The sequence below is a fragment of the Dromiciops gliroides genome, chromosome 3 (assembly GCF_019393635.1).
Source record: "Dromiciops gliroides isolate mDroGli1 chromosome 3, mDroGli1.pri, whole genome shotgun sequence".
Taxonomy (NCBI): Eukaryota; Metazoa; Chordata; class Mammalia; order Microbiotheria; family Microbiotheriidae; genus Dromiciops; species Dromiciops gliroides.
In genome coordinates this window covers 214,858,062-214,871,151 of record NC_057863.1, presented here as the reverse complement: position 1 = coordinate 214,871,151, position 13,090 = coordinate 214,858,062, and the positions used below count along the sequence as shown (strand labels likewise).

Sequence of the window (13,090 nt, the reverse complement as noted above, 5' to 3'; positions counted from 1 at the left end):
ACAAAAAGAACTGATATACATATATGTGTGTGTGTATATATATATATATATATATATATATATAATATCTTTTCCTCTTTCTTTGATTTCTTTGGAGTACAGTCCCAGCTAAAACCCCTCTTCCTAATTACCTTTAGTACCATTCCTCTGTTGATTATCTTGTATTTGTCCTATATGTAACTTGTTTCTATGTAGCTGTTTGCATGTTTTCTCCCACCCTGCCTCAACCCCCTCACTACCATCTAGATCGTGAAAGCAGGGGCTGACCTTTTCCTTTCTTTTGCTAGAGATTGGATAAAATATACTTTTCTGCATACAACTCTTTATAACAAAACATTAATTCTAATAATATGTACTTTTCTAACACAGTAACCATGAAATAATCCGTGAAATGCAGCACACAAAATAAAATTGGTAACATGCAAAACATTTTTTCTCCTTGGTATTTTCCTAGAATTTTTGAGATCTTTTGGGCTAACATTGCAATAAAAAAAAAACATTGATTTCAGACAATATTCACTTTTCATAATACATGAAATCTACAGTAACATACTGTACAGCAAATAAAATTTTTTAAAATATTTTTAACCTGAATTTTACCTTCCACTGTGTCAGATGGTAGGATGATGGTGTTATACTGTGTATTATACTGCTGTAAATCTCTCTAAGGGAGAGGTTGCTGGGACTTTAGTTGCTGTTGGAAGATGCCAAGACTGGTGAGATCTTGACATCATCTTAGTGCCCAAAGGACTCACACTACCCTTTGGGGGCATAATTGCAACAAAAAACTTGAGTTTTAAAGGCAAACAATGAAAATATGCAACAATTGCATGGGGAGCTCTTTACAACAATAAGGGTGAATAAGCTAGATAAGCTGAATAAGACCAGCGAAGCGCCTAGCCAGATACCAGCTGCTCCACAAACTTGTGCATTGGTCTCTCCCTTTTTTTCTAGTGCACATAGCCAAGAATGTGTGTGGTTGCCAACCCAAAAGTGAAAATGAGGTTACTAATAAAATCATGGGAACGCTTAAAGTCAAGAAAGTTAAGCACTTTAATATTGTACTTCCCTTGAGGATAGGGGCTCTTTGTCTTTCTTCATATCCTCAGTGCTTAGCACAGTTCCTGAAACACGGTACTGACTGAATGACATTTTAAGTGGTTTACTTTTTGCTTAGTAGCATAAAATCTCAGCCTGAACCCACAGAACACAGTTCTATAGAACAAACAGTTGATAGCAAAAAATTCAACCAATTTATTTTTCTTTTATCTATACGAAATCAAGTCACTGGCTTAACTGTTTTTTGCTTCTTTTGGTACTAACTGGACCAATTGTTTTGATATTGCATAGATCTATTCTGAGACTTCCTTTGGGATTATTGATATAATTCAGGCTCATGATTTATGTGGGATCTTCTATAAAAGGTATTTATATGGTAACTGGAATGGTCCATTGCTTTATAAATGAGATTTACATTTAAATAGAATTTTTAAGCTAGTTTTTGGTTTTAGACATATGCTTGCTATATTATTTTAAAATGCTCATTTATGCCAATGACTTATAATGTTTGACTGAGTGTTATATTGTGTCAAAACCTTTTTCCATATCTATTGACAAAATCATATGAACCTTGGTGGTTTTGTTTTTAATATGATTAATTATGTTAATTGTTTTCCTAATGTTGAAACCTTATATACCTCATATAAACACACCTGGTCATGGTGACCAAGTCTATTTTTTTGTCTGTTTGTTTTTTTGGCAGGGCAGGGAGGGTTAAATGACTTGCCCAAGGTCACATAGCTAGTAAGTGTCAAGTGTCTGAGGCCAGATTTGAACTCCGGTCTTCCTGAATCCAAGGCTGTTGCTTTATCCACTGTGCCACCTAGCTGACCCCCAAGTCTATTTTTTATGTGGGTCTATTGCAGTAGTTTTTCTCCTTAAATTTATTTTAAAATATTGAATCAATATGCATTAGTAATAGTGTTCTAAAATTGTGGGGTTTTTTTCTTTATTGATCATTGGATTAAGTATTAGAAATATATTTTTCTCCACAAAATTGGAAGTGTTTCTTTGTTAGTATTTGAAGTAATGTATGTAACATAGTTATTAATTACTGCTTTAATAATTGCTAGTATTCACCTATAAATCTTTCTCAACCAGTGACTCCCCCAGCCCTCCTATTCCCGCCCTCCCCCCCGAGTTCCTTAATGGTTTGTTTAATTTTTTTCTTTGATTTGATGGTTTAAGAATTCTATTTCATGTTCTGTTAATTTGAGGGTTTTTGTTTTTTGTTTTCTAGGTCAGTCTCAATTTTCTTTTAAATTCTGGTTTTTGGGGCATAAAATTATTCATTTGTTTTTTTCTCTATTAGTTTTTCATTTTATTAATATGATTTTTCTCTACTGCTCCCCTTTTTGGGAATTTAGTTTGCTAAGGGGTTATTGATTTCTTAAATCATTTTAAAAGAATCAGCCTTCTTTCCCCTCCCACCTTATAGAAAGGACAGGAGAACTACTTGGGATGGATAACACTAAGATATTTAACAACAGTGAGAAAGCAGATCTGGTTGATCCTTAATTGTTTTCATTTCTTCAGCCAAATGATATGAACTTTGCACTGCATGTAACAGAACAAAAATGGTGAAGAGGAAATTGATGCCCTAGATAAATAAGGAGTTAGTAAGAAAACACAATGTTAGCCTTGGTGATTTCAGCTGATCTAGATCAGTTACATCTTCTGGTAATGAAAGAGATGCAGACATGATGATGAATGATATTTGGAAGATTTGGAAAAATGAGAGAGGTTCTGGAAAATAGGAAAAGGGACAATATCATACCAGTTGAGAGGGAGAGAGAGAGAGAGAGAGGGAGAGGGAGGGAGGGGGTGGGGAGTGGGGAGGGAGGAGCAGTCTGCAAAACAGAGGCCAGTAAGCTTGATTTTGATTCCCAGGAAAATTCTAGATAGATAATTAAAGAGGTAATTAGTGAACATATAGAAAAGGAAGCAACGGTTACAAAGATGCTTAATGATTTCATCAGGAATAGGTCATGCCAGAGAAGTCAGGATGGTGGAGTAAAGACTCACCTGAACTCTCCCATATCCCCCTCCACGGGGATGTTTAAAATAATGCCTCAAATCATACTCAGGAGCAACAGAACCAACAAAAGATCAGGTGAAACAATTTTTCAGCCCAAGACAATTTAGGAGGTCTGTCCCACCCTGATGGTTGGGCCTGGAGCATAGTTCAATGCAGGCCATGTCTTGGCAAGCCAGCAGCAGGTTTTGGAGGGACTGCAACAGAAGCAGCGTTGGGAGCTCTCAGTCCACAGTCTCTGTACCTTAACCTTGTCCCTGACAACTGGTCAGAAGGACATTATAGGGGACTCTGTGATGGCACTGGATGCAGGACCCTCTTGCAATGCCCTAAGAACTCCTAAGGAGTATACACAGACAGAGGGTATGGGAGTGTTTATTTTGATGGGATCGATTAAAAAAAAATTTAGGAGTGAGAAAGAGGGATGCGCTGGGAGAAGGGAGAAGGGGGGAGAGGTAGAATGGTGAAAATTATCTCACGTAAAAGAGGTACAAAAGGAAGAGCATTCACAGTGGAGGGGAAGTTGAGGGTGGTATTTGAAACTTACTCTCATTGGAATTGACTCAAAGAGGGAATAACATCCCCACCCATTTGGAAACAGAAATCTATTTTATTCTACAGGGAAGTAGGAAGGGAGGGGTATAAGAGGAGGGAGGGGGTGGAGGTAATAGAAGGGAGGGCAGATTAAGAGAGGTAGTTATTAGAAGCAAAACAGACTTGAAGAGGGACAAGGTAAAGGTACAGAGTCAGAGACAGAGAGAAAGGTAAGCAGGGGAAAATAACATGGAGGGAAATAATTAGTTATTAATCAGAACTGTGAATGTGAATGGAATGAAGTCACCCATAAAACTGAAGTGAAGAGCAGAATGGATTAAAAACCAGAATCCAACAGTATATTTTTTATAAGATTAGGTCATGCCAGATTCACCTTATTCCCCCTCCTCATTTTTTTTTTTTGACAGAGATACCAAACTAGTAGATCAAGGGTAGACTGTAGATTTGGCTTATATAGAATTTAAGAAAGTAATTGTTCAATTATTTCAGATTATTATTCTTGTGAAAAAGATGGAGAGATATGGACTAAACGATAGTACGATTAGTTAGTTACACTTGGAACTGATTGAATGACTGGACTCAAGGAATATATTGTTAATGACTTAATGTTAGCTTAACCCGAGGTATATTGTAGGAAGCCCCAGGTATGTTCTTGGAATATACTGTTTAACCTTTATATCAATGACTTGGATAAAAGAATAGATGTCATCACATTTGAAGATGAGGCAAAGAAAGAGGGAAGAGAGAGCTCAAACAATGGATGGTAGAGCCAGGAATCAAAATATATTGACTATGAAATTAATCTAGTATACTGAAATTCCAAAGGGATAACTTCAAAATCTTACATCAGAGTTCAAAAAACCTTTACAAGTGTAGGATGAAGGAAGAATGGCTAGATAACAATGTGGGAGAATGTAGAACATGCACCAAGTAGTTCCTGTCCATCTTTATACATGCCCATGGAGAACAGTTTGAAAAAGCTTGGGGTGGGGGTGGGGGTGTTTAGTGGATTGTGAGCTCTTTATGAATAAACAATATTATGTTTTAACTAAAAAAAGTAATGCGATTTTATGTTGTATTAAAAAAGGTATAATTTTTAAGAATAAGGAGATGATATCCCTTAGTATTCTGACCAGGATGTCACAGTTTAAGCAGGGCATTGATAAGCTGGTGAGAATACAGAGGAGGACAACAGGGTTGGTCAAAAACCTTGAGTTCATGGTTTATGAGGACTGACTGAAGGCACCGTGGATGCTTAGCCTGAATAAGAGAATACTCAGGGGGGACATGTATACTTGGGGTGTTTCTGTGGAAGCATGATTAGGCTTGTTTAGTTTTGTCCTTAGAGGGCAGAACCAGGAGCAATAGGTGGAAATTTAGACTTGATGCCAGGAAAAAATGCTTTCTAACAAAGAGCTGACTGGAAGTAAAATGGGCCACCTCAGGAGTTGCCAAATCTCCCTCACTGGAGGTGTTTAAGAGGAAGAGGCTAGATAATCAGTTTTGGATATGTTACAATGTGAATTACTTTTGAGTATGGGTTAGACCAAATACCTGCCAAAGTCCCTTTCGACTCTAAAATTCACTATAGAGGAAATGAATGGGAACTTTGTGACGGGTTTAATGTGGGAAAGTGTGCATTGGGAGGCTGCCTTTTCTTTTCTTTTTTAAAAATTTTATTATTATTATTTTTTTTTAGTGAGGCAATTGGGGTTAAGTGACTTGCCTAGGGTCACACAGCTAGTAAGTGTTAAGTGTCTGAGGCCGGATCTGAACTCAGGCACTCCTGACTCCAGGGCCGGTGCTCTATCCACTGCGCCATCTAGCTGCCCCAAGTCTGCCTTTTCTAAGAGATTGTTGTATCTCCCTGTTCTTTCCTAGAAGAGATCCATGAGTTTCTAGGGGCAGGCAGTACCAGAATGGTTGAGTAGTAGGGCAGGCAGAGGGGCAAGGGTGGGATGACATGACCTTGGCAATGGAGACTGACCACATAGAGGACAGGGGAAGGGAATCTGGGAAATTGGGTAACTCCTGCTGGGCAGAACTTCAATCTAACATTATTTCTCTCTTCAATTGATATATCAAATAATGAGGCAGAGCATAAAAAAAAAGCATGGGGCAAGATTTACAAAGGCAGAAACATAGAAATTGGGTAAAAGAGAGAGCTTTGCTCCATAAGGAACAGAGAGAATAAAAAAAGAACAAGTAAGGCCCTAGTACATGAATCAGAAGATAAAATTTTAGAATAGACTAGAAAGGAAGAAAAATAATGAAAAGAACAAAGTGATGGATTTTTTTAAGAAAAGGACACAGTAAATGAAAGGTATAAAAATAAGAGGTTGGAGGGAGGAAGAATTTTGAATTCCTTGCTTAAAAGGGTTAGGAAAGAGATGGGAGAGAAGAGGAAAAGAAGCAGTAGTGAAATAAATGAAAGAAAGATTACTTTGGCAGAAGTGTACAGAATCACTTAGATGTAGGTGATACTTGAGGCAGGGAGACCAGTTGAGAGGAAATTGACATAAGTCAACAAGGGGCAATGGAAGCTGGACTACAGTTTTGACAGGGAGCATGTGTATGATGGATGAATTTTTTTGAAATGATTTATGATCTTTTGCAGAGGTAGAATCGACAGGACTTAGTGTTATATTGGTAGTGAAGTTGAGCGATGGTGAAGACATAGCTCAGGGGCTTGAAATCTCAGAAATTCAGAAATCTGGAGGAGGTGCAGGATTTTGTTTATTTTAGGAAAGATAAGTTCAGTTTTAGACATAGTTTTGAGGTTTTGTGGGATACCCAGGTTGGAAATGATCAGTAAGCAGTTAAAAAAGCCTAGAAATAAAAATTTGGCAACCATCCCCATAGAGGTGATAAGGAGTGCCAAAGGGCAGCAAAGACACTAGGGGAAAGAAAAGACCAAAGATAGAACTTTGTGGAATTCTCACATTTAGAAGCCAAGTCCTTCAATCTTAGTCTCAGACATATTTCCTAATATCTAGGCCCTGTTGGAAGTGAAATGATGACTTAGGTGATCACACTTAGTTCAGTTGTTTTAGTCATGTTTGACTTTTTGTGATTCCATTTGGGGTTTTCTTGGTAAAGATCCTGGAGTGGTTTGCCATTTCCTTCTCCAGCTCATTTTACAGATGTGGTAACTGAGGCAAATGGGGTTAAGTGACATGCTCAGGGTCACACAGCTAGTAAGTGTCTGAGACCAGATTTGAACTCATGAACATGGGTCTTCCTGACTTTAGTCCAGACAGTCTATCCACTGAGCCCCCTAGCTGCCCTAATCACACTATTATTGATATTTTAAAAATTAGAATTAGAGAATCTATTCCTTTTCAAATGTTGATCCATTCTGAATTTAAGCCTTTGAATATAAAATGTTACTAACCACCTTAAAATGACATCTTGGAGAAATATTATGGCTTTCTTTTTGCCATCTGTCCTGCAGAAGAACTTTCGGTACCCCTGAACCTCCAGAGATCATGCCCTTTGGACTTCATCCCCTTAGCTTTGGAACTTTTTCTCTATGGCCTGTGCTGTCCTGAGTGGAGAATTCATGGGCATATACTTACATGGCTACATGACCTCAATCATGTCTAACTGGTCTCAATATCTTGGAGAACCCAGAGATCTCCCCTTCTTTTTGAAGGCAAGCTCTCCTTGAGAGATTCCATCAAACCTCATCTGGGTCAAACCCAACCCAACCCAACCCCAAGCTTACAAAGAAACTTGGGTAGAGACAGATCCTTTTGTAAAGATAGTCCAAGGACATTACTGATGAGATTAAACCATAACTAGGTAGAAAAGTATTTTAGGTGTGTGTGTGTGTGTGTGTGTGTGTGTGTGTGTGGGTGGGTGTCTTACATTCTTTCTCTAATGTCATACCTGGATCTAATTTTAATATAACCCACCTCTAATCATCTCAACCAATTAGATTTGAATGATGTTAGCCAATTAGATTTGATTGCTATGTGATAGACCTCCTACAGTGGGAAGGGCATATGAACTGAGACCCGACAGCAAGGAAGGGGTCTTTGGTCTGAAAGAGATGCTGATAGACCTCCTTTTATTCATATCCAGATGGACATATTAATAAAATGATTAAATTACTCAGAAGCTATGTCTCTCATGTTTTTAATCATCATAGTGTCAATTAAAAGATCATTGATGACTTTTAAGAGAGTAATTTCAATTGACCAATAGGATTAGAAGCTTGCTGGATTGATTAACTTAGAAGCAGGTTTCTAGTGAAATGTCCCGATGATTTATTATAGGCACTGTGCTAGTTAATATTTTTGTCAATAACTTGGATGGAACACTTATCAAACCTGCTGATGATGCAGAGTTGTGAGGGGTAGCTAACAAGTTCCATGACAGCCAAGATCCAAAAACATCTTAATGGGCTAGAATGATTACCCTATTGTAACAAGATGAAATTTAATAGAGATAAATATGAAGCCACTACATTTGGGTTAAAAAAGTCTGCTTTACAAGGGGTAAGAGGGAAGGAAGTGTGGCTAAGCAACAGTTTTCTAGTGGACTATAAGCTCAATACAAACCAACAGTGCAACATCATCCCCAAATCTAATGTTGACTTACATCACATTAGGAGAGACATTGAGTGCATAACAAGAGAGGTAATAGTCATTTTCCCTTGTTAGACCACCTGTGAAGTATTGCATTTAATTCTTAGAGCCATAGCTTAGGAAGGATATTGAAATGTTAGCTGTGTTCAGAAAAAGGTCTCAGGATGAAGAGAAGCCGGGAGAACATGTGAAATTAGTAGTTGAAGAAAATGAGAATTTTTACCTACTCTGGGGAAGATTTAATGGGGACATGATAGCTGAATTCAAGTATTTTAAAGGCTTTCATGTAGAATGCTTTTTAGGGTAGAATTTTTAAAAATTCAGTGGACAAGGCATAGAGGAAATTTAGGTTTGAAAGAATGAGAAAACTTCTTAATAATTAGAGGTAAAGCAAACTGGAAAGGGCTGCCTTGGCATCTAGTGGGTTTGCTGTCATTACCACTCAGTCAGAACCTTGATGAAGGAATTTCTATATAGAACATATCCAGCCCATATCCGAGCAGAACTTCTCTCAACAAGGGTGCTCATACACACATATTTTACATAAGTGGACCCTTTTGTAAAGGGATTTTTACATAATGGGAGTTTGCCCATGGGTGTGGGGAAAGGAGGGACGGAAGGAGTCAGGAAGGAGTGTCCAGGCCAATGGAGGAAAGGAGCTGGCACACAGTTCAAGGGGGTCAGTGACAGGGAAGTGAGAGCAGTAGGAGGAACTTGAGACTAGCCATGTGGGGGTCTATCTGAACCAAGAGGAAGAAGGAGCAGACATGGAGAGGCCTGACATGACATGACATGACAAGAGAGGACAGATGACATGTGGGGCAGAAGACAGATATGGGGCACTGGAGCTCAGAGGGAAGATAGCACACGTGGTGGACACCTGGGTGGGTGGGTGGAACAGGGCAAAGTTCTCAAGCCAAGCCCCTATCTGGTATTAGTGGCTGTTCTTCTGCTTTCACTTGCAGGGTTTTTAAAAAAAGTTTTCTTTTTGGGGGGGGGTAGTGGTAATGGTGTGTGGTGTTGATGTATATCACAGATCGAGGAGCAGGGGCATGGTTGGGTTTTCTGGAATGTGGATTTCTTTCAGAATTCTTTATGTATTGTCAAATTTGCATAATGAGCATTTAAGTAAAGCAAGAACTCTCTTGAGAGTCCGCCTTCTACAGTGGACTATGCCCTAGTGTTGAATGAATCTAAAGTAGCAAAGACCTTCCTTGTTGAATTGAATTGAACTGAAATTGAATCATAAAATCATAAATTGGAATCTTCTGAAATCATTCTGTCCAACTCATACTCCAGCAGAAATTCTCCTCAAAATGTGGTCATCAGGCTTCTGCTTGAGTGGAAGTTACAACAAACCCAGTATATATTTTATAGCCGCTAGTCACAAAGGATGGTCCTCCCAGTTAAGAGTAGACCATTAATATCAATAGAATGAAAAGAATACTGAACAATTGTATTCTAGTATCAGATTAATCATTTGCTTTGTGTTACTCAGTTATCTGATGTTGTAGTTTCTGGATAAGAGAAACAATGATTCAGACCTTATGTTTATCTCATAGGGACTTCTGAAAGTTTTAACGAAATGGTAGGCATCACGTGCCTTTCTAGTATTAAATAAGTCTCTCAGGGAGGTATATTAACTCAAGCTACTAGGGTATTGTTTGGTACACTATAGTACAGTTCCCTTGGGAACTGGATAGAGCCATTACAAAACTTATTTCAAAATTATGTTATTAGAGCTCTCTCTCAACTTTTCCATGAGAATAAGCATGAATAAATAAAATCCATTGGTTTTTATACCCCATTATTTCAAATTTCTGTAATACCTGCTGATAAACAACAAAACTGATTGAATTCTTTCCTCTTATTACTGGAATTGGCACTCATAAGCAATGGGATGACTAAATAAAAAGTGGATAAATAACAGAAATGAGGAATTCAGGAAATGGGGATAATCTACCAATTTAATAGTGATCCTCCAAATAATTGGGAATTAACAATGTTTTTAAAAAATACAAAAAAAAAAAGGACACACAATGTGATAAACATTTTTGTTCTCATCGTTTTAGGATTCTAAATGAAATAATCATTTTTTTTTCTATAGCATCTGCTTCTATTGTCATGATGCTCTAACTCTCTGGGTCTTTGTTGTTTTTGTCCATTGGTAGCAATGAAAGCAGCTGTGCTCATTCAGAACTGGTACCGTTGTTACAAGGCTCGGTTAGAATTAAGGAGGCGCCAGGCCCTGAACATCTTTGAGAACATTGAGTATGCAGAAGAACAAGATCAAATGCAGGTCTGTACTTTTATCTAATTAATTTTTAACTAGGTTTTTTTTTAATCTTCCTTTGCAAATGCTTCCTCACCACCTATCGTCTAAAAAAAAAAAAGAATCAGTCAATAAACATATTTATTAAGCACCTTTTGCATGTCAGACCCTGTGTGCTAGGTAGTAGAGAAGGGAATATGAAATGAAATATATAGGTCAGAAAAATTTTCATTTTAAACTGAGGTGAACTGGAAAAGAACTCCCTTCAATGCTTTTGTCAGGTGGCTAAATAATTTATATTCAGGCTGAACCTCAGCTACTGATGGGCAACTCTAATGGTTAGATATTAAACCACATTTTTCCTGTGACTATCTCAGAATCAATTAAGGAGTGAATTAAGTGGATAGTTTAGGAGGAGGATCATACTTAATTCTTGGAGTTCACAGAATCATGGAATTGAAGAGTTGAATGGATTATTATTAAAACTATTTTTCTTTAAATGAGAAAACGAAAGCTCAGAGAATTGTGATTACTTAGCCAATGTTGCTTAGTTAGTAGCAGAGTTGGTCTTAGAACTTAGGTGCTTAGTCTAAGCCCCTATTATGTTTATTGAACCAGAAAGATTGTCAGAAATCAAAATCATTTTTCAAAACCATTTTTCTTATAAATTAGGATTTAGGGGAGAGTTACCCAACAGAGAAGTGGAAATAATGCCTCTGTTTTCTTACTAATGTAGTGCTAGGCACACAATACTTAATTAATCCTTGCTTAATTTCTGATTTGTAGAGATCGTCCTACTTGACTCTTCCTTGTTGTTTAGCCCTCCTCCCATAGCTAACCATCTTGCTACTCCTACTTCTACAACATCTTTCATATCTGTCATTTTCACACACAGCCACCATTTAAATTTTGACCCCTATTACTTTTTGTCTGAAATATTGCAATAATTCAACAAGCATTTATTAAATTTTTACTTTGTGCAGCAATACTATACTTGGTATGAAGTATTCAAGGACAACAATGGAAATAGTTCCCTCAAAGAGTTTACTTTCTCTCTTTCTCTTCTTCTGAGGTTATATCTTAGGCATCCTTCACTCCATTTTATTTCTTTATTATTGGCATTTTCTTATATTTACTCATTTTCCATTTTTACGTCGTAAATTGAGATTTTTGTGTTGGGACCAGGCTCTGTGCACTTCTGGAAGGGATGATTGGGTTTTGCTTGGTATTGATTTATATTATCTGGGTGCCGGGTGATGAGGTGCTATATTTTTCAAGTACTAACTTGTCAAGGTGGTCTGATCCAAGGTTAATCTGATTATTGCTCTTTAGGATGAAACCCTGGTTTGACATCAGAGTTATCTGGCTGTAGGATTCAGGAACCCTTGCCTAGACCTAGTCCCAGATTCCATTTCCTTGCCCTTCAGTATATACTGGGCTCTATGTTTTGGTTGCTGGTTCCCAAAATGAAACACTTCCAAAAGCTATGCTGTGGGGTTTGCATTTTATTTCTGGATTCCTTCCCTGCACCTAAAGTCTTCTGGTGTCTTTTTGTGTGGACCTGGGCTGGAAAAATGTCCCTAATATATATTTTTTGATGTTTACTTGGTCTGATGGTATTTTTTTTTCCATGCTTCCTGAAGCAATTGTGAGAGCTATGGGCTGTCCTGCTTCCACTCACTCTGTCATCTTCAGGAGAGTCCATTTCTATCTCCCAGAACACTCCTCTGATTTGTTGGCTTCTCTCTCTCTTCCTAGCCTCTTAAGGCTTATGTGACAATAGCCATCACTTAATTTGTGACTCAGTTTACTCATCAGTAAAAACAGGGGTTGGAGTAGATGATCTCTGAGGACCTTTCAAGCTCTATATATGTGATCTCATGTTGTTCCCCAAAGTTTTGTCCTCAGCCTTTCAATATTAACCTCAATAAGTGAATGTCATGTGCACATAGCTTGTGCTAGACCTTGGGGAGACATGGAGATCGTGGCATTCTACATCTAGTTTGGATAATTAAAATATACACAAAAGCTATAAGACAAAATGGCAGTTTGTAGGGGCAGTGCAGTGTTTTGTAAGAATAATAGTGGTGGGGCAGCTAGGTGGCACAGCGGATAGAGCGCTGGCCCTGGAGTCAGGAGTCAGGAGTACGTGAGTTCAAGTCCGGCCTCAGACACTTAACACTTACTAGCTGTGTGACCCTGGGCAAATCACTTAACCCCAATTGCCTCACTTAAAAAAAAGAAAAGGTGGCACAGTGGATAAAACACTGGCCTTGGAAAGAGGAGGACTGGTTTCAGAGACTGAAGTTATAATTGACAGAATAAGTAGACCCTGGGCAAGTCACTTAACCCTCATTGCCCTGCAAAACAAAAACAAAACAAAACAAAAGAATAATAGTGGGGTGGAGGACATCCGAACAGGGATTTCTGTGTGGGACTTAACTAACCTAGTACATTTTTTCTTTTTTTAAGTGAGGCAATTGGGGTTAAGTGACTTGCCCAGGGTCACACAGCTAGTGAATGTTAAGTGTCTGAGGCCGGATTTGAACTCAGGTACTCCTGACTCCAGGGCCAGTG

The 13,090-nt window shown here is 38.1% G+C and overlaps 1 protein-coding gene across 2 annotated transcripts in view; it reads left to right on the top strand.

Annotated features, from left to right (window-relative positions):
• Nucleotides 1-13,090, top strand: part of PPEF1 (protein phosphatase with EF-hand domain 1) — a 151,802-nt gene that overhangs the window by 22,745 nt on the left and 115,967 nt on the right. For both annotated transcript variants that reach the window (XM_043996780.1, XM_043996781.1), the window contains exon 3: nucleotides 10,413-10,540. In XM_043996780.1, coding sequence (XP_043852715.1) covers nucleotides 10,413-10,540 — 128 coding nt within the window. The remainder of the gene's footprint in view (nucleotides 1-10,412; nucleotides 10,541-13,090) is intronic.